We start from the raw sequence: 21006 nt of genomic DNA, 5'->3' as shown, positions 1-21006 counted from the left end.
AATTGCATGAGACACCGCCCTCAAGATCACAGACAAACCATAGGATGAATAAGACACTGGAGCCAAAGGACGAAAAAAACATTGGAATAAGCCATCCAAAACCTTAAGAAAACGAACTCTTGAAAATTTAACCCAACAGCTCAGATAATCCTGTAATATCATGGTTGCTCTTACCTTTGCCATCTGCGCCTGCACGCCATTTGCTTTGAGAGATGCTACTGCTTTCTGTGCTGCTGCCGGACTATCAAAATCTACAAAACCATAACCTGAAAAATAAACAGTAAAATAGACATTTTCATTATTATCTATGTGTATGTGCATAGATAAAGATTTTATTTTAATCAAGAAGGAAACCCATTCTACATTTTCACATTTTCTCATAGCCTTCCAGAAGCACTGTCACCAGCCATCATACCCGTATCTCTCACACCTTTTCTTCTGAACCTAGTGGAGTTTAAGGAAATGCAATGATCTGAAGCTTCAAAGTGAAGGAAGGTATGAAGCAGAGTGGGAGAGAAGGCAGCAGATAAAAGGTCCCTAGCAGCAGGAGGGCACATGCCTGTACCCTATCTTTTCCATAAAAAGAGGTAGCAGGATGGACCTCCTTGGGCTACAAAGTTAGATTGCAGTGGCTAGTCTCATGAGAAAACAACACCCTTTCCCTGTCCCTTGAACCACTATAAGGATTCAGCTTCAGAAGAGGAGGATAGTGAGTCTGTGCAGCAGGCTGGGGCCATCTGTGTCAGGGCAGGGAGTGAAGTCTTCCAGCAGGTGGGAGCAATTAAGGGAGAAATCGCAACCTGCACTGTACAAGTGACTGCCAGATAGCTCTAGAAGATGGTAAGATAATGAAGTCAAAGCCTGGTGAAACCACATCCCTTTCATCTCTCCTGCCCTCTCTGCTGGAACAAGGGCCAGGTCCCTACCAGGAACTGCTTCAGGATATCATCTGAACTGCAGCTTAGTGAGGTTAGATCTTTGGGATTGGCAAGGGATAATAATTTGCTTTTAAGTGGCTTTCCTATTCCCAGTATTTGCATTAGTTTAGTTTATTAATCAGTCAGATACTTCTTCTCTTCCTCTCCATCTTTTCTTCCTTTAACCAGCAAGACCGGTATGCCCAAGCAAGATCAGTGCCTGTTAAGCCTCTACTGGATATCAACAACTTTGGAAGTATTTTTATTTTCCTGAAGATACAAAGGAGAGCAAAGAGGACAAGGAACGGACTTTTCACAGCTTCTAAGAATGGAGCTTCTCTGTTCTTCAACAGCATTTAAATGTCCTGCTCATAAAGATTTGAACCATGTTAGGAAGATTTAAATATCTCACCAAGCACCTATTTAGACAGCTGCACATATTTCACAATCCATGCAGGGAAAGGCCCGACCTACATCTTACTAAGCAATTACAGCACAGGTAGGCACGTGCTGCTCAGACAAGCTGTGGCTAGGGGCCACCTTTTTGGCATCTCCCTGGGAAGCCATAAGGACAAAACTGAACTGCCAAAGAGCTTTAATAATATTAGCATAAGCATATTTATAGCATAGCAGCTCCTTTGCAGACATCTCAATTTACTAGGTCAATACACATAATACAGGAGGCAACCACAGATATGCTTTGCAGCCATATCTATTCTTCTTGCTCCTGGGAGGCCTCACTGCCTTCCTCTCTGTGCCAAATTTAGCTGAAAGAGTGTATGCTTGTGATAACCTTGCTCCCCAAGCTATAAATATATCTTTATTAGTGCATTACTCAATACAGTGATTAATCCAATTCTGAAAGAATTTTGTGCACATAGACTTTTCTGTTTTCTTGGCTTAAATGTCATTCACAAAGCTTTGAGAAAATGAAAAATACTTAAGAAAAACAAAACAGCAAAAACGGTTAAAGAAGCTGTTGATTTACTTTAAGATTATGAAAAACATTATTTTGATTACAAAGTCAAGATATGAACCTTTCTGTTATTTTCTTCCATCCATTTTCTGTTTGGGTTTGTTTGTTTTGTGTTGATTGTTTGGTAGGGCATTAATACAAATTGAAGGAAATCCTTGAAAAACTGTACACCAAGACAACTGATCTAATAAACAACATCATGAAGTGCACTGGAGTTCGGTCAACTGGGGGACATGGGGGTGCTTCACCTGCTCAGAATCTCCCATTTGATTTTCCCTTCTTATTGGTACTGAGCATGCCATTTTACACTCAGCTTGTTCTACGTCACATTCTGCTTCGCAGTGCTATCCAAGCTCTCTTCACTGCAGAGCAGCAGGGAAGTTGATGCTGCTTTGAACCAAAAAACATGCTACAAGAAAATGAAAGTCCTCCCTGGATTTCTCCAGTTCCTTTGCCTTTTGGGAGACTTGGTTCTGGGAGGAAGCAGGAGATATGACTTAATGCAGTTTCCATCTTGCTAGATGAGAGAACCTAACAAGAAGCCAGGCCTACCAAATGGGAAACCTGAAATGCCTTGGGGATGCTCTGGATTAAACTCAGAGCAAATTATTTTTTAGGATAGCAAGGTGGTCCTCTCAGGAGACTAAATTTCTCTTTATTTTTCACCATCTTGGTGCCCAAAAACTAACAGGTGAAAGTGCAAAAGTAAGTTTTATTAGTGGCATTAAAACCAGATAATAGTTAGATTTTTATATTTATCATCACTATACAGTGCAGGATTAATGTGTGTAGTAACAGAAGGGAAATTATTTTTAATACCACTTTTTAGATAGCACAGTTAAGCATTCACAGCTAAGTTAGTATCGCTTGTAAATATAAACCACAATGTCTAAGAATATTCTTGTATTGAATTTTAGAGATGAGGCTTATCTAACAATAACTTACTGAAGATTAACATCAGTCCATAATATCTAAAACCATTAGTATCTTCTAAACTTTTATTCAATAGGCATAAGGGGTTACATAACAGTATCAGAGATCCAGTGAGACTTTCAAGACAAAAGTACTTGTATCTTTAGCTATCCATTACGCATTCTAGTACTACTACTCTCAGTCTCACTGCAAAGCTGTTCTTTTTCCTTCCCGCAAGTCCATTTTCATTCCAAGTATCTTTTTCTGGCCTTCCCCCCTCCCAACACATCTCTCCACCACACACAGAACATCAGGACAAAATCACTCCATGGCTGAAAACCTGTCCAAAGAACATCAATCTGTTGCAAGGGAAGCCAAGTTCCCAGGCTGTTTCAGCTTTCAAGTATCCTTACAAGAACCCTGCAACGCTACACAACAGAAAACCAGGCATGCTGCCTTATTGTACAGTTCATGTACTTCCATGTAGATGTTTATGCTCTGTGTTGGTGACCTATGCTTACTTATTTCATGCATTTATTATCTCACTTCATTTTTTGGGTCTCAGGCACTGACAAAGTGCTAGGGTTTTTTGTTCAGGTTTTGGGGTTTTTTGGTTTTGTTTTACATACTTTTCAGGTTAGGTCAAGTTTAGACCCCACAGAAGCTAAAGCTGGGTCTTGGAACATCCGCCTCCAGCTCTCCCCATACTATAAATTAATCCCTGAGTAGTCCTTCCCTCCTGCCCAGGCTGTGGCTGGAGCAGTCTCAGGCTGTGCTCCCCTCCAGCCCCATGCCAGCAGAGCCAGGACACATTAGCTGCCCCTAGTAGGGACATCACAGGCTGCTTTGGCTGCTCAGGCATCCATCCTTGCTCAGGTAACTATTCTCTGATTCCTTAAAAAAGGCAGCAGTCTAGGAGTGTTCCGCCCACAGGGATTCAGACCAGGGTCTGCCAACCAGACACTGCTCCTGTAGGAGAACATCTTACATTCCTTTTTCCTCTTTTAAAAGCAAGTGCAAGCCCCATCAGCCCCACCCTCTGCTGGACTCAAATTCCACAGTTTTGTGGGTTTTTTGCATGTGTGCACTGCCTCGTAAACGTTCTCGTCAATGCATTATACTTCTCCCCTCCAGTTTTTGTGCAGAACATAATGAAAAATGCACTTGGACTCTAAACTGGGAACTTCAGACCCTGCTCACAAGAATCCATCACCACCACAGTAAACTCAAACCAAAACTATTTCCCCTTTATTCATGAAGTATCCTGCCCTTTTCCTTTAAGAGCTCCAAATGCAAATAGGGAAAGTTGTGTTATCCTCCAATGCTTCACGAGATGGGAATTGAATTTATCACTAACATGAGCCCCCCAGCTGAAGTGTACTCACACTGAGGGTGACTTCAGGACTCCAAAAAGTATTCCAGGATCCCTTTTTTTTTTTTTTTGGTAGAACAATGTATTTATAGTTTATACATGCAAACACACACAAAAACCCCCAAGACAAGACTATCTAGATTAATTGTTAAACCTTTCATCTAAGAAATAAAATGCTTGTAATTTTATTTTGGCCTGATGCCATTAGAGCTAAATAATTACATTTAAGGAATAAAAACAGTGTTTTTGTACCTGTGGGGGAAAGAAAACAGCTAAGCATCAGTAAGCACAGGTTTATAGCTAGCTGCAATAAGTGCTACCCAAATACACTGGCAGACACTAAACATCTCTGTCTCCTATAACCTAAACGGCTGGGGGCCTCCCAGTCTCAGTTTCTCAGTTCCATAATTAAGCTTGGCAGCAGGTTCAAGTGAATTAAAACTGAATGTCACTATTTCCTCAACAAATCCCTCATCCTTGTTTTTTCTTACTTGTCAGGAGAAGACCAGCAGAACAGCAATTAGTGGTAAGCAGTGCAGTGAAAAAGAACCAAGTATACACTAATTAGGTCACTCGCCAAACACATTCATTTCATTGGCAGATTTAATCAATGTTTTCCTGAAATGTCTTAAATCTCCTATGCTAATTTAAAGTTTTGTTATTGTTGTTACTTTAAACACAGATGGGATGCCTGGAGATTTTCAATTGCTTTCCACAAATCCATTTCAAAATAACAACCCCTCATATAGTATATCATCAAAATTTAGGTACAGGTTTTAGGAAATGGCCTCTAATTTTAAGCCAACATTTTTGTGCCTACAAATACCTATGGGTGCAATTTTGTGGATTTAAGTAATTGCAGGTGTGTAGAGCTCTTAGACATCTAACACTGAATTGCCCTGACTGATCGGGTACTTAAGGGTAATGCCAAATAATTTAAGGGACTGCTTGCCACTTGTGGTTCCCACCATTACCATTAAGTGCTGGAGGGGTGGCACACAGCAAAGGTGAGCTCCCATTGGCACATGTGGGCTTCACAGTCCCCCTCTGAGGAGAGCTTCACTCACATAGTGACAGGAGTGAGGGTCTGGCTGCCTTTTTGGAGAACTGAGGCAAAAAAGGCAGCACTAATTACTGGAAGTAAATGGGATCAGAGGTTTCAGGGTGTCCTGCAAGTTTGGTCACCCAATTGCAGCTAGCACACTACGGCACTTTTCGCATGGAAGACTCTCCATCTGCAACTGTCATTGCTGACACCATCGGAAAGGGAGCTGCCACGGCTGCTGAACTAATGCACATCTGCCCAGCTCTGCCCTCCTTCCTGCCTTGACCACTTGCCCCCAGGTCCTCGCAGCAGCTCCCTTCTTCCTGCAGATGCTGTAGCCCCCCTGAACCTGCCCACCCACAGCCCCATGACCACCAAGGGGTGTGTAAGGGCAACCATGCAGCCAGCCACAGCTCTGCACCCGTCCCAGCTCTGTCCTGATGACCCGAGTGAAAATAAAACAAAAAGAAAAACAAAGCATAGGAGAGGTGTGCTTTCCTACAAGCAAGGAGCCAAGCATCTTGGCATGCTGCTTAGCTGGAGCTCTGCAAAGGCAGGAAGCTCCAGCAGTGGCCTGAGAAAGGAGAAGCCAGTATGAATAAGGCAGGATCAGCTGTGGCTGGTGAGCTCTCAGTTTCACACTGCCACAAGAGTCTGACCTCTGCCATCACGTCTGACTTCTGACCAGCTGCTGCTTTATATCATTTGAATTCAAGCCAACTAGTACTCTGCATTTTCCAACTCACCATCACACACCCACAGAGACAGGACAACTCACACACTCAGCCGGGAGACGGGCATGGGGTCTGCATGTTAATTCAACTAACATGTCCAAGTAACCAATCTTGGTTTTTGGGGGTTTGTTTTGTTTTGTTTTGTTTTTTAAAGAACATAAATATACTGATGCAGAATTCACACATACTGAGGAGCTCTTCTGGTTCCACTGATGTCAACAAACTCATATTGTCAGAAGTTTTAATGCTTTGTTCCTGTAAGCTAGCACCTGCACATCGAGAGAACAGACCCAGCCTGACAGGTGGAAAATGCTGACTGGTGGCTGCTCCATGCAGCTGTGACAGGATCCTGCAGGCCCCTCTGCTCTAGCGGTTGACCTGGGAGTCTGGGGGAAGCTGCCCTCTTCCCATCTTGGAGAATTTGACGTTGGTACAAAGATTTTTTTTTGGCAATGTGAAGTTTGTGTAAAATTTGCATAGAATTACATAGTATGGAAGAATTTTATTTTAAAGATTAACCCAATTTTGCTTATGCATAATTACAACAATTCTGTTATACCTAAACCTGTTTGTCTAGGTCTGATGTACTAGATCACTTGGAACTCTGGTTCTCACCAGGACTTAATGTCTTTTTAATGTAAGGAAGTTTCTGGTCCCTGTTTCTGGACATCTAGAATTCAAGATACCAGATCTGAAATCCAGAACAGACAAGACTAAGCATCTTTTATGTGTTGGGTCTTCAAGAACTGTAGGGGCTGTTTGGACAAAAAGGAGGACAGAGTCATTTTATGAGAGTGCTTGCTGTTGGTTTTTTTGGGTTGCTGTTTGTTGTGGGGTTTTTTTTATTAATGTTTTTGTTAACATTGTTTAGAGATTGGAAATGGAAAATCACTTCCAAAAGGGGCTGTGATGAGGTAGAGGAATACCACCCTAGGGAAGAGGCAGCAGTCAAATTACTTGTTAAATTGAGAAACCATGAAATAACATATGCTTATCACAAATATCTTTTTTCTTTAAATTTATAGTATCACCTCCATAGACATCTCTATATATGCATGCACACATTTTAAGACCCTAGCACAAATTTTTTACACAGACAGTAATATATATACACAACTGAACTCAGAATAATCAGTGAGATGTTTCTCCCTCATGCTTTGATGAAACCACTTGGATTTCATTAGAAACTAAGTCAATTTGAGTTGTAAAGTTCACTTTTACCTAGTACTTCTTTAGAGTGTCTCTTAAAAGGCAGTATTCATTCTGACAATCAGATACTCCACAAAAAAAGGGATTATCCACTAATTTAGTATGCAATTTTCAGACACTGTTTCATGCTCAGATAAAGAATCAGTCATATAAAGCCTTGGAAAGTTAGAGTAAGCAAGCAAGGATGTAGAATCACCCTTGAACACAAAATTACTGAAAAAAGCACTTTCTTTCATTGTTCAAATTGTGCTAAAATATTTCTACAATTCCAAATGCTCATAGTAAAATAGTCAAGATTATTACTATTTTTTTTAAACCTCTTCTTTATAAAAATACACATAGTGGCTAGAAAGTGGTGAATCATCACCTTTTAATTAAAACAGCTAATATATAGTTAGAAAAGCAATTGGAAATGGAGAGTCTTGAATGTGAGAAAGAAAAGATAGCCCCTTCATTTCAGATCACTCCCCAGAGATACACCTACATTGTTAAGTATGCATATACAGCTGAATTTTTTTGTTTGCTTTAGCTCGATATGGAAATATGGCACAAAACTGTCACTTTGATTATGTTCCTGCACTGATTTCCTTTGCTTCTTGCATTACTTTAATCCCCTTTTTAACAACAGAAACAGAGAAAAACAGCACTGTAGGTAACTGACAAACCATTTTTAGACATCTGTTTGCAAACACATTCTTAATTTGAACATTCAATTACTTTGATTTAAATAGAGTGTATGTGAATGCAAGTTATTTTTAATTGTACAACTAATTAATGAAAATATTTACATGTAAAACCAAAGTATGGAATTCCTAATGGTATTTTCTTGTATGTTAAATTTTACTGAACTGAAACATTTTTGTAATCTCCAATAAGTAAAGGTAGCAGTACAAAGAAACCTATAAAATTTTTGTATGGGGGAAAGTACTTATACAATAAATAAATATCTATAGGCATAACCATATGCATATGTATTTTTCTGGAAGGTAGTCCTTCCAAAAGCATACTCTCTGAAAGAACATAACCAGACCTCCAAATTGACAAAAGCTGTCTGTGAAATATAGTTGCAATAACAGCAGCTAGGGGCAGAGGGGTGAGCAGTACAAATTTAGCAAATGTACCTATCAAGAAAATGAAACTGCACTTCACTACCCCCTCTCAACATTTACATTGTATACCTGGCAATTCAGAATGACAAAGATTGGCTCAGTGGAGAAAATTCTGGAAACAGCACAAACATAGCCATAAAAATTCAGATTTTGCAAAAAGCAGAACTCTATTTGATTATCCCAAAAAATATGCCAAGTATTAAAAGTGAACCTACATGTGAGTGAGTACCTATGGGCAACCAACTTGCAGCACATGATCAGCATAAACAGCGAGACATAAGACTTTGTGAGGACCTGTCAGAAATATTTCCTGGTATTCTGCTAACAGAGAGAATTTGGATTAATCATACAAAGCCAATGATGGAAAACTCATTGCTTGAGTTACTAAATATGGACTGAATAAAGAGAACATATTGTAAATCTTGCAGTGGCAGAAGGAGAAGAGATAAACACACTTTTCCATCTTTAACTTCTAAAGTTACACTCTCTGCAACTCCCATTGATTCACTATCAAAATCCAAAATTAAGACTAACCCTATTCTTAAATACAGGGACAGCTCATGTCTACAATTTCCATGTAAAACAATGTAGGATTTAACACTACAGTTATTTAGTACCATAACGCTTCTTATCAGTGTATTAGTTATCATGTAATAATCATGTAATCATTCAGTTCATTTTTACTAGGTTTGTTTCGCATGAGACATTCATTGTGTCTCTGTGGCTGAACTAAAAACCAGTAATTGAAGAAGGCAGAATGGTCTCCCAAGAAACAAGCACACCAAGAGCAGTGCTTAGTTACATATCCACAGAAAAAGGAGGGAAGGACACAACAGCATTTTCTTCCTTTGACTGAAGAAATACTCAGTGACTCAAGTGATAATATTTTGCAATACCCACAACTAAATAGCCAGAACTTGCAGTTTCAGATTAAGATCTCCTACTTTCAGATATGGTTATTATATCAATTAATAGCTTCACTGAAAAACCTGAAAGGAACCTCACACTCAAAACCGAAAAAAGGCTAACTTTTGAAAGAATTATTTTTCATATTCACTTTCCTCTCTTATTCCAGTGAAGTCCAGATGCTGAAGTTCCAAAATACCACAAGAAAGACTATTTTCTTGGTATTTCCAGCCGGCAGGAAACACTGACACTCTCATGAGAAAGTCTGTTCTTCTGAGGTTTCATGCTCAGTTATGCAGACTCCAGAGCTTTACTTAGCTTGGCTAATGTTTGGGTAAGATATGAAACCAAATCTCTTGAGATTTGTCCACCACTTATTTTAGAGCTGAGCAACTTGAGTAAAAAACCTGGTGTACAGAAACAGTTTAGGGGAAAAAAAAAAAATAAAAAAATTCAGCCTGAAAGCTGCCAGTGCCTGTGTAGACAAGCTATTTTCCCTTTCTAAATACTGGACCTCAGTTTACCCAAAGCTAAGCAAGCTATCTTCCAGCTGTTCACCAAAAAAGCATATAACCTAGGAAGCTATGAGACTAGTTAGAAACTAATGTTAACATTGCCATGCCAAACACCTTTCAGGCATGGCATCTGGCATGGCATTCCAGCAGGCATTTATGGGCAGACACGGACAAAACAGAGTATCAATGGGAGCTCTGCTTTCAGTGTTCGGTACCCACAGAAGACAGCAATGAGATACCAGGGGGAATAAAGAAGTCCCTCATCCATCAACATTTCCAGCATTAGGTTTAAACAATATTATTCTAGGAGGCAAAGGAGGATGTTCTGTATCACCCAGTGATGTTGTCAGAATGAAATGTTCTATTTTCTTCCTCCCAATGCTGGATTGCTCAGCAATCATAACACTAAGTAACTGCAAATACTCACAAGTAGGAAGAAACAATCTGACAAAAGAAGATGCACTTGGTGATCACACTGTGATTACTGCACTTTATTAAAAATAATTTTCATTTCAGTATGTTTTGACAAGAAAATAGAAAGCGTCTTGTGCAGGCTTCAGGAAATATTAAAATAACCCAAGGTGATGAACATGTTATTATCCGGCCTGTTCCAGAGGGGGAGGATGCTCAAGTATTGAAATGGTTCTCATTTCAAATAGACATTCATTTTCAATACACTGCACTTGAAAAATTGGACTGTGTATTTGCCACACAGTAAGCAGTGATAAAGAGCACAGCAATTTATGTTCTTTACGCAAACCACCTGTAATTCAGAAAACAACTATAGCTTCTAAAAGGCATCAAAGTGATAGCACTTTCCCCAGAAAGTGAAATGTTTTCCTCATGCCAGTTGGCCAATTCTCGCACATCAACCTTTGCTATGATAAACACTTTGGATAACACACAAAGAGTTCCTGTTCCAAACCATCAACACTCAAGATGTCTTGGAGCTTTAGGCAGAGATGAGCAGTATCTTCTGAATATTTCATGATTCTGATACTAAGAAAAGGATCCGGATACCACCACCACCATAATGCTAAAATACCAATGACCTCTTAGCAAGATGGCACTCTGCTTTCAAGAAGCCACAATCAACATTACACCTGTGCTATGAAGTGGAAGCACAGCAGGGATGGGCAGCACAGAGCATGATAAGCGACAACAAACAGGTCAGAATAAAATCCATGTTAAAGATACCATGTAGATTCGGTACCCAATGATTCTGGTCTTGCATGGTATTTCAGATAATCAGAATTTAAGGATTCCTATAGTGGTATAGCTATATTGACCATCACTGTTCAAAGGGTGTTCTTTTCCTTTTGCAATAGATCCTTTCACAGTTAAATACCACGTGCACTTTCTGAGCCTCTTGTCATATACATATATATACACACCACATCTATCTGTAGTCTGAAGTTCAAAAATGCATATATTATGGGATCCCAGAAATGGCTTCTAGTTTTCCATGCTGAGAAAGAAGAAAAAAATAAGAAACAAAAACTGAGAAGAAATCATATCAGAGAATCTCTTTTCAAGATCTCCAATCCATTTCTCAGATTCAAGATAGCTCTACAATCTAGGTAAGTGGAAGATGCAGATAAAGGGGTTGAAATGCTGGTGTGGGTTTTAATCTAATCTGAATTTCTGAACCTGTAGAAGAAGTTTTCCTATCATTACAAATCACGTCTCAAATACACGACAAAGGATCAAGTGAGTAATATGTTTTAATCTCTGTATCTCTCTCCCTTTCTTTTATAATTTCCTTTTTCCTTTCTCCTTTCCTCTTTATTTTTCCCTTTCCTCTTTCCTTTACTGTTATTTTGACTATCAGCTTACATTTTCAATCACCTCCTGATACAGCACACGGCAGCAACACACTGGAGAGGTATGATGAAGGATGCTATCTGGAGACCACACTGCAGCTGCCTGGATGATGACTGTGAAGCATCAGGAAGTCAAAACAGCAGAAGGACAATCCCCTGTGCACAAAGGCCAACATACAGAAAGCTTCTTACACACTGAAATTCAAGTCCAAAACAAGTCTTCACACAGCTTACAGAGAGACAAAAGACAAATATGGGACTGGAAGAGGCATCCTAGGTCTTTCTGAAAAGTAGATGACTATAATCCTACACTATATGACCATATGCCACTGACTCACACAATTTCTCTAATATTACTCTTTACCTAATGGAAGTATCTCACCTGATATGTCCTTGCACCATATTTGTTGCTGTGCCCATTTTTGGCTTGGGCACTTACATAAAGAACTAAAATTTATGTCAGCCTTTTCCTTTATTTGCTAAAGATAAGCTTCCAGCTTACCATGCAGAGTTTTTTTGATTACTTCCTAAGTAGATGATTTTACTATTGGATTTGTTCTGTTTCTCACAATCCAGTCTTCAGGATCATCTAATTACCTTTCTGCATAACTGCCTAATGTTTCCCAGCTTTGTGCAATGAGCATATATCAAGAGAGTAGCCATATCACTAAAGATGAGATGGGAAATCTGGTGCATGCCGTAGAAAGAGAGAGGTGGGTGGACATTGCCAGTGATGCTCACTGCCATGGTCCAAGCATGCATGCAGATCATAATAATATCAGCCAAGAGCTACATTATTAGAGACTATCTTCAGTAGCTGTTCCTAAATGTTCAGACACCTCTTGAACATAAAAACATTAAGTTTAGGGTCTCTGGAGAACTTTAAGGGTTTAACTAAAGAGCAAACTCATTGACATATATTGCCAGAGAAAGGCCAAATATACAACAGAAAAATTTCACTACATGAAGTCAGTTTAGAGAAAGGTATGCAATTCAGTGCTTTAAATAGCAGATAAATGGGAGGGAGGAATTTATGTCCTAAAACATTCTTTTTAAAAATGTAAAAGAGGGCAATTAAGATATAATAATATTATCGAGTTTATGAGGGATATTTTATTTTTAAGAATCCCAGCACTTTTATAGAATCATATATAAAATGACTGAGAGATGCCCAAGTCTGTAGCAGGATTTGAGTTTGCTTCCAGAGAGTGGTTCTGTATAAGCTTAGTACATCAAATAAATGAAAATTAAAGAGAAAGCAGGTAGGACTTTTGACAGGACACAAAAATCCAGTAAACATATTTTGTCTAGGAAGCCAAAATGCCTCTAAAGAGAAAAAGACATTTTAAATGCTCTACAGCATCCTCACACACTATATCAAAGAAAGAAAGAACCAACAATCTAAAATTACCTTTTTAGTATTTTGAGAAACGGTGCTGAATCTCATATACCTGTGTGAATAGGTTCTTGGTCAATCTCTTGGTCCACATTACAGCAGGTGAGGAAATGAACAGTCTAAGGCACTGCAGGCATCTCTTACACAGACACCAAATACATGTTGGTGTTGTCAATGCAGAGATGTGTAAATGTTTTGAGACTGAATGTCTGCTTCCTGTCAACAGCAAGAATTAGCCAGACGAATATCCTGCACGCATGGTTGTGCTTTCTTAAAGCATAAATATTGCACTACAAAATTCTCAGGCTGCTCGTTTCATCCCTGGCGTGTTGCTCTCAAAGCCATTTTTGTGACCAAATGCAAAGGAAAGTAGCTTTCCATGCCCCCACACAACCCTGAAAGCAGTGAGACACATGAGAAGGAAGATGATGATGTACCAGTTGGCTGAAAAAATCAAGGGAAACACACAGAGTTTCTCAGGGCCCACAACCTGAAGGGTGTCCACAAAAGACAACCTTGTCTCATTTCTGTTACACAGAGACGGCAGCCTTGGCAGCAGGTTCCTACTCTACTGTTAACACCTTCCTAGTGGCTATTTTGTATTTTTGGGGCAGACCCAGGATTCTCTCTTGCAGAGCTTCCATCAGGTGACACAGACAGGTGGTGTGTAACCGGAAGATGGCATACCTGAGTATTTCTGCATATAATGCCATCAGAAGATCCTGTACTGGATACTTCTGTTACACAGAGATGTTACTGTGTTTTCTGACCCTGAAAGCAGGTATATTTTTCACTGCTGAAGGTGTAGGGTTAGGGGAACATGGACCTGCTCACTACATCTGGTTGGGAAAAGGAAAGAACAGTCCTCATGATCTTATCCCTCAGGTTGGGGGGTATCTAATTCAAGTAATCATTCTCCAGATGTGCAGACTCCCTCATATGCCAGGCTTGGAGCTTTTGAAGGAAATGGGGATTCCCACTCTAGTATATAGTCATAACAGCCTCACCCTCCCTAGCGCCCTCTCCTGCATTTGAACACAATATGAGGTTCCAGTAACAGACATGGTAGACATTGGGAAACCTTAGAGTTTACTAGAAATCATATCACCCTGTTCTCTCATTTTATTGTTGTTGGTTTTTTTCTGTTTTTTTTTCTCCATGGATGCCTGGCTCAAACACTGCACATGAAAAAGAAGTAGCCTTTCTTTGCCTGTATTTATAAACAAGCAGATACAGTAGATGAAGGACCTCATGCAAAACATGATGGTGTGACATAGATACAGTATTAAACAGCCCTAGCCTACATTGCAGCTGCATCTAACTTGGCACACCCACTTCACCTTCCTATAACGCATTTTGTCACTGAACGAATTTGCATTTAGTGAACCAATTTATTGCATTTCTATTCCAGATGATGAAAATGAAAATCCTTAAAAAAAAAAATAATCTCCAGCAAATCATGTGATTCCAATGCTAATGCATACATGTGGAACAAGTGTATTGCACTCGTTTAATGGGCTAACCAACAGAATCAAGCTCCCCTCAGGAAAGTCAACATTTCAGTGTAGACTAGGAAAATTGAGAAAAAGTCAGCTTCCAACCAAAAAATAAACTCCACATTTAATAGCTTAAAATGAAGCCACTGAAGACTAAACATCTGGGCTTTTTGGATATCATCCCAGATACTGCGTGTAGCACCAAAGGTCTTCATCACTGTAGCCTCTGAAGAATTTGAATAAAATCATTCCCCCAACATACACTGTTCTTTACAGAACATGACAAAAAAGTGCCAGTTGCAGTAAGACCTTGGGGTAAGGCCTGGTTTTTGCTGCATGTGTAGAGAGCATGCAGAACCACAGCACTTGTTTTCTCCAGGACTTCCCATAATACAAATCACCATTCTGTAGCAGCGGTGACAGCAACAACCCACATGGGCCACAAAGGAAGCCAATTTGAGGAGGATTATCAGAAACACTCCAAGAAAACAGTAGCACTTCTCAAAGTGCCACTGGAAGTCAATGGTATTTTCTGCTCCTGAAATGCAACAGGCACACCCTCAGAGCATCACACCAGCACCCGTTAGAGACCTTCACACCACCACTGAACAAGGTAGTGCACCCATATGGCACAGAGCGGTGCATTAACAGTATGGTCCTTCCAGGATATTTAGGCCTGTTTCTCTTCAAGTATTAAACAGATGTAGCAGAGCACCACTGTGCCACCAGTTTCAGGGAAGCTTAGAGAGGTCTACTCAGTACAGCACTGTACTGTGTGTTCCTAGATGCTTAGCAGCTTTTGAAAACCCCAGCTCCTGCACAACCTGCTTTGACATTTCCCCTAATCCCAGGTGCTATGCTTCACAGACAGTACCAGCCACACTTAGATGAAACCTGGATTTATGGGGATTGCTTAGGGATGGCTGCATGGAATTCTGTAACTGGTTCTGTGCAGGGGGTCAAATTAGATTGGTGCATACATTTAAACCCTGTGAATTGCTGAGAAAGAGCCTATGGAACATGGCCACCGGAAAGCAACTGAACCAACACAGTGTTTCATAAGCCAGAGGCACATGGATTATAACTACAGCCAAACTACACAGTGCAAAAGAGCCACACAAAAGACAAAAAGCATTGGATAAGGCTGAAACAGAATTAGCCTTAATAGACAGTGCCTCCCTAGAGCTTTTATGCTCATGGCCAAACAAAACGGTTCTGAGCAGGAAGACAAGAACTGCAGACTTCTGGCATGGCTCTTGAGACACAAACAGTATGAGAGACTTGTTCCCATACTGGAACAAAGAGGTGAAGCAGACCCCCTTGAAACAAACAATTATTGGCCATCATACCATCCAAACATGCACAAATAAAATTGAGTGTTTCATCCAAGTTTCCGTTTTATTTATATATATGTATACAAAAAATTAAATAAAGTAGGAAAAAAATAAATTCAAAAGTTGCTAGCTTTCTTTTTTTTTAATTGATCTTCCTCTGCTTCCTCTAGCAAATCACACACAACAATATTCTCCCTTTTTTTAGAGTTACATTGGTAAAAGGAAGATATGTAGTAGGCTGCTCTTTTTGTTTCTTTTTTTCCAGACAGCCTTGACAACTTTCTTTCCAGCCCTGAAACGATCACTCCTGTTCTTTCCAGCTCCTCCTCTCCTTGCTCCTCTAAGGTGACTTAAAAAGAGAAAGACTCACGCATAGGCTAGGAAGATGGCTTGATTAATGACTTTTCCACTCCTATAAGTAATTTCAAACAAATCATTCTATTCAGGGATGACAACAAGGAAGATGTTTCCATAAAACCCTGCATGCTTCCAGCAAATACATAATCATACCAATGGAGACAGGGAGAGATTGAAGACCTCATCCTCTAGCAATGTGATACTGTTTGTTTGCTTTTTCTCTCCACACTTTCTGTTTTTTCCATACTTCCTGTTATGCTTCAAACAGATCTTTCCTTGACTTCATTTTATGTATGTCTGTAATTTTCTTCCATCATCTCCTATTTCCTAGCCTGTTTTTTTCTACCTTCTCCAGCCTCCAGTTTCCCTTGTCTACTCATTTCAGCTATTAAGATGGAAACAATAGTTCTCAAAAAACTAAATGAGTGTCTGAAGTTGAAACAGGAAAACTACAGAGGCAACAAATGCCTTAAGAGTCCAGTACAGAATATTAAGGCTTTGAAAAAAGGTGAAAAGTAAGCAGAAAGGTCTATTTTGAAATGATAGTGCAACAAAGGAACCAATTAGAGGAGAAATAAAGTAAAAATGAAGCCAAATCTTTGCTTGGAATTGAAGCTTTTTCAGCTAGGGGGGAAAAAAAAGTTAGTATACTACCTCCATTATTTTTCTTGTCCAATATGTTTCTCTACTTACTGATTTTATCCAAAACTGGGAGTAGACTTGCCAAAATATCCTGAGAGTCTCCCTACTAATGAGACTTTTAGACAGAGAAAATGCCAGAATTTCTAGATAAATCAGAAACAGAAAGTACTAGGCACTTATATGGAAAATTTATTTCATTAAAGAGATCAGCCCTATGTCTCAAGTAAGACCAAGCCCATACAGTGCTGTCTTTTTAATACACCAACATTTTAACCAGCTTTGTAAGATTCAGTATAGCTGCCCCAGGAGGGGCCCAACACAAAGGACAGCCTGGTCCTAGCTGAAGGGCCAAGGGCAGAGAACAAAGAAACCTTATCTTGATGGATGGTACAGTTCAGGATTACAGAACATTTCCGGGGCAGCATGAGAAAACCAATACTCTGCTGGTGTCACAGCCTTCAGTTGCCTACTGCAATGTTTCCCTGCTGCAACTTGCTTCACAGGCTCTTGCTTCTGTCTCATAAACACAGCTAGAAAACACTCAAGATGGAATTGAGGCCTTGGAAAGTCTTCGAACACACTTAAAATAACTAATTTTTATCCAAGGAACATGAATCAGAAGAGTATTATTTTGCTTCTCGAAGTATGGTTGCTGCAGAATAAATCCTGTTCACTGAAGCACAGGTGAAGATAGCTCAGCTTCCAAATGTCAATTCTGCCCAGCTTTAGGTAATATTGGCTAAGTTAGGAGGATGGGAAGCCCAGGTTCCTCATGTGTTGGTGGAAATGACGAGCAGCTCCTCCACAGAAAATTTCAGAGCACCAAAGCTAGATTAATTTTCTTAACTACTTTCTGAATAAGCTTCTCTGCAGGTTATATAGAGTCTGAAGAAACCAGCTTTTAAACAGAGACTTTTGTGTTTGTTTCTAAAACTGGGCAGGATGAACTTTTTCCTCTGGAATTGTCACCGTTCGGCCTTTATCAAGCTTATAGTGGGGGCAAGAGCCAGCTCATGGCATGTGCCAAAGGAAGAAGAAAGGAAAGGAAAGGAAGGTGAGAGTCTCATGCAGGAATTGTACACAGAGGAAGTGACAGGGCATCGAGGTACTCATGCAAGGCATGGCATAGGTAGATAAGGAAATAAAAATTAAAAATTAAAAAATCTGGCATACTTGCACACTGAATTTTAGTTCTAATAAAAACTAGGGCAACACACCCATTTTTATCACAAGGATCTGCTAATGAGAACACTGCTAATGAGAACACAATATGGACAAAAGCTTCTCTCAAAGCTTGTTCATTCAAAACCAAACACTTCCCAGTCAAAATCCAGAAAGACTTCCTAATAGGGATTAGCTCATTTTCATTGTGAGCCAGGGGCCTTTGGAACAAAAATACCAAGTGTTTGGTCAGGAAAACTAATTTGGGCCAAATATTGTTCTCATTTGCTCTCAGTCTTTCTTTCCCTCCCCTCTCTGTTCTCTCACAGTGATGATGAAGGGTATGACTGTCACCACTACTTCTTCCTGTTAGCACATAGTAAAGACTCATGCAAACAGCTCTTGCTCAGTTCCATTCACTGCAGCTGGTTCATGCAGGAAAACCACAGCGAGCAGATACAGTGAAAAGCAAGTATGAACTGGAAAGCATTAACTCTTTCGCCTCAAATTCTTCTGCTCCCTTACATCTTTTTAAAGCAATGTGCTACTATGCATATTTAATGAATTAATTAAAACCAATGAATCCTACATTTTCTAGCTTTTTTTCCCCCCTTATTAAGTAGCTGGAGTACACAACCATGTACAGCATTATATATATGCATAACAACTTTTAAATACAAATAGGTCAAGGTCTTGGTGTAATTTACCGTACTGAGTACACCTTCCCCCGTTCCCCCCAGTATTCAGCCCTCAAGTCCTGAAGTGTCTTCTTGTATTTGCATAATACCTACATACTATCACTCAAATCTAAATGTGGATTGATACAGACATACCAAGGAACAAACAAGTCACTGCATAGATGCAGATGTCATCATTCTCTCATTATGGGTGATGCCCAACAGTTTAGCTAGCTAGAGGAAACAACTCCGCATCTACCGAGCTGGCTCAATTTAATGAGCATTTCACTCACCCTCAATGAGATTTTTTTTGAGATAAAAATGCAGAAACCAAGTGCTGTAGATTTTGGAAGTCTTTTACTTAAATTAGAGAAAGGAGCAGAAAGAATTAGAAACTGAATTCATCATTGCCATGGGAGATCAAAGCATTTTCCTTAATCTCTTTTTAACTAAAATAATGTAAGACCATCTTAATTTTTATTTCCACAGGTTGTACCTTTTCAAGGACAGTTCCACTCTTTTTAATCTAAAATACAATAACCTGCTTCATACACAACACACAAATTTCCAAATCTCTCCATGCCAGTCAAGGGCAGTAAATTGAGAAAAGGACAGTGACAGTAACTTCACATGTGCAAAGCCTGTTTCCTTAGAAGGGGATCAATAACTGCTGACTGCACTACAGTCACAGGGAAACACGCACCAGGTTTGCAGTTTTGCTTCTGGAGGTCACTAGTGCCCTCAGAACAATCAAGCCTGAAGGTGAATATAGAGTGTATATATGCATCACAGGGTAGAAATGTGCAGAGATCCCTGAAAGAGCTTGGAACATGCTAGCCTTCATGTCGGATGCAAAATAGCTGCAGGGCCCAGATAAACTGGTCAGCACAGACACAGGTTAGCACAGCAAATGCCTCGCAAATGTTTTCACTTCTCACACAGCCTAAGTAAGACTTTGTTTTCCTCTTTCGCCTCCATGCACATCATAACTTTTTCTACCTTCCTAGAAAAAACAATAATGCTGTCTCATCATCCCCTGTGGGGGAGTTACTCTTTCCTCTCAGAAAGGAAGGACTTTTTTTCAGCTCATAGGGCTACAAACCAAAAGGTGAAATGAAAGATACAGTTCTCACTGACTGTTCTAGATCACCAAAGAGGCAGTGTTACCTTATTTTATCTCTCTATTTATCAATCAAGCTTATACATTTTTCTCCTTCCACTACACCAATACCAAACAGTCTGCAGACCTTGCCATAACTTAACCTCTTGCTGTCTCAGTTTCTTCTTCTGTATAATGGGAATAATGCATTATATATACCTTTTGGCAATTAGACTAACTAATCCAATTAACCAGTTACTGTGCATTTGTAAAGCACTTTAAGCTCCTCAGATGCAAAGCATTGCAGTAACACAAAGTTTTATAGTTATTGCAGAAAAAATGATCAAAATTCAGAGGGGAAGGGAAGATGCCAGCTGGCAGACTGAATATCTAGTCTCACTTATTGGCAGCAGTTTCATTGTAATAAAAGCAGGACCACTGCTGATTATGCAGGCTTGTGCTTCCAGTCTTCAACTGGTTAAGGAGCTGTTGTCAGCTTATTTCACAGAAAGCTCCTTGTGGCTCAAAATACTGCCTGATCAGCTTTTTTTTTTTTTCTTTCCCCTCCCCCACCCCCCCATGGACCTAGAATTCCAAAAAGCAGAAGTCCTTAAGCATGTGCTTAGAGTAAAAACAGCATTTAGGTGCTTTGGTTAATCAGGCTCACAATAAAAAACTTCCTCAACATAAGGAACTGAAAAGGTTTTTCCCTCTCAAAAATATAGATATGTTAGTGTATTTGTGACCAAAAATCCTCTTGATTTAACTAATCACTAAACCCAACATTTGCCTAAAGCTTGTTTTAGCTAAGTATATGCATATATATATACACACATACAGATAAAAATATACATATAATATATATTTTTACTAACTACATCTCTTACTTGGGGCTTGTGTCTTTATGTTGCATAAGGACTCTACAAGGCTTTCACTCCTTTTTGTGGTATCTGAACTGTGCAGGGCTGAGGGGAAGATTCCAACTAAAAAGGACCTTTCTGGCTAAGAAAAGTTATGCTAACCAGTGATGCAGAAAGATGGATGTGGGGCACAGAATGTACCAAAGTAACAGGCTCTATCCTGGCAAGCATGGACTTCTGTCGAAAGCTGAAAAAGAATAAATCTCTGAGGATGTACAACAACTACTGAAAAAGATTTTTGAAACATTTGGACCATGGCTGCATCAATAAAAGCCAAAAAAAGGTTATGAAGAGAATCTCATCCTGGAATGATTACTCTTCTTGGAATAAAAAATAGTTAATAATGAGAAGCAGACAGAAAGCCACTGAAAAACAAAAATAAAACCCCAATTTACTAGAAGAGACA

The 21006-nt window shown here is 39.6% G+C and overlaps 1 protein-coding gene across 6 annotated transcripts in view; it reads right to left on the bottom strand.

Moving 5' to 3' along the window:
• The window catches only part of RBMS3 (RNA binding motif single stranded interacting protein 3), a 448136-nt gene that overhangs the window by 262878 nt on the left and 164252 nt on the right, over window positions 1-21006 (bottom strand). For all 6 annotated transcript variants that reach the window (XM_051612906.1, XM_051612908.1, XM_051612907.1 and 3 more), the window contains exon 4: window positions 175-266. In XM_051612906.1, the coding sequence (XP_051468866.1) occupies window positions 175-266 (92 nt within the window). The remainder of the gene's footprint in view (window positions 1-174; window positions 267-21006) is intronic.

This window comes from Apus apus, chromosome 2, assembly GCF_020740795.1.
Source record: "Apus apus isolate bApuApu2 chromosome 2, bApuApu2.pri.cur, whole genome shotgun sequence".
Taxonomy (NCBI): domain Eukaryota; kingdom Metazoa; phylum Chordata; class Aves; order Apodiformes; family Apodidae; genus Apus; species Apus apus.
Note: the sequence above shows the minus strand (reverse complement) of the source record. Positions and strands in the feature narration are given on the sequence as shown.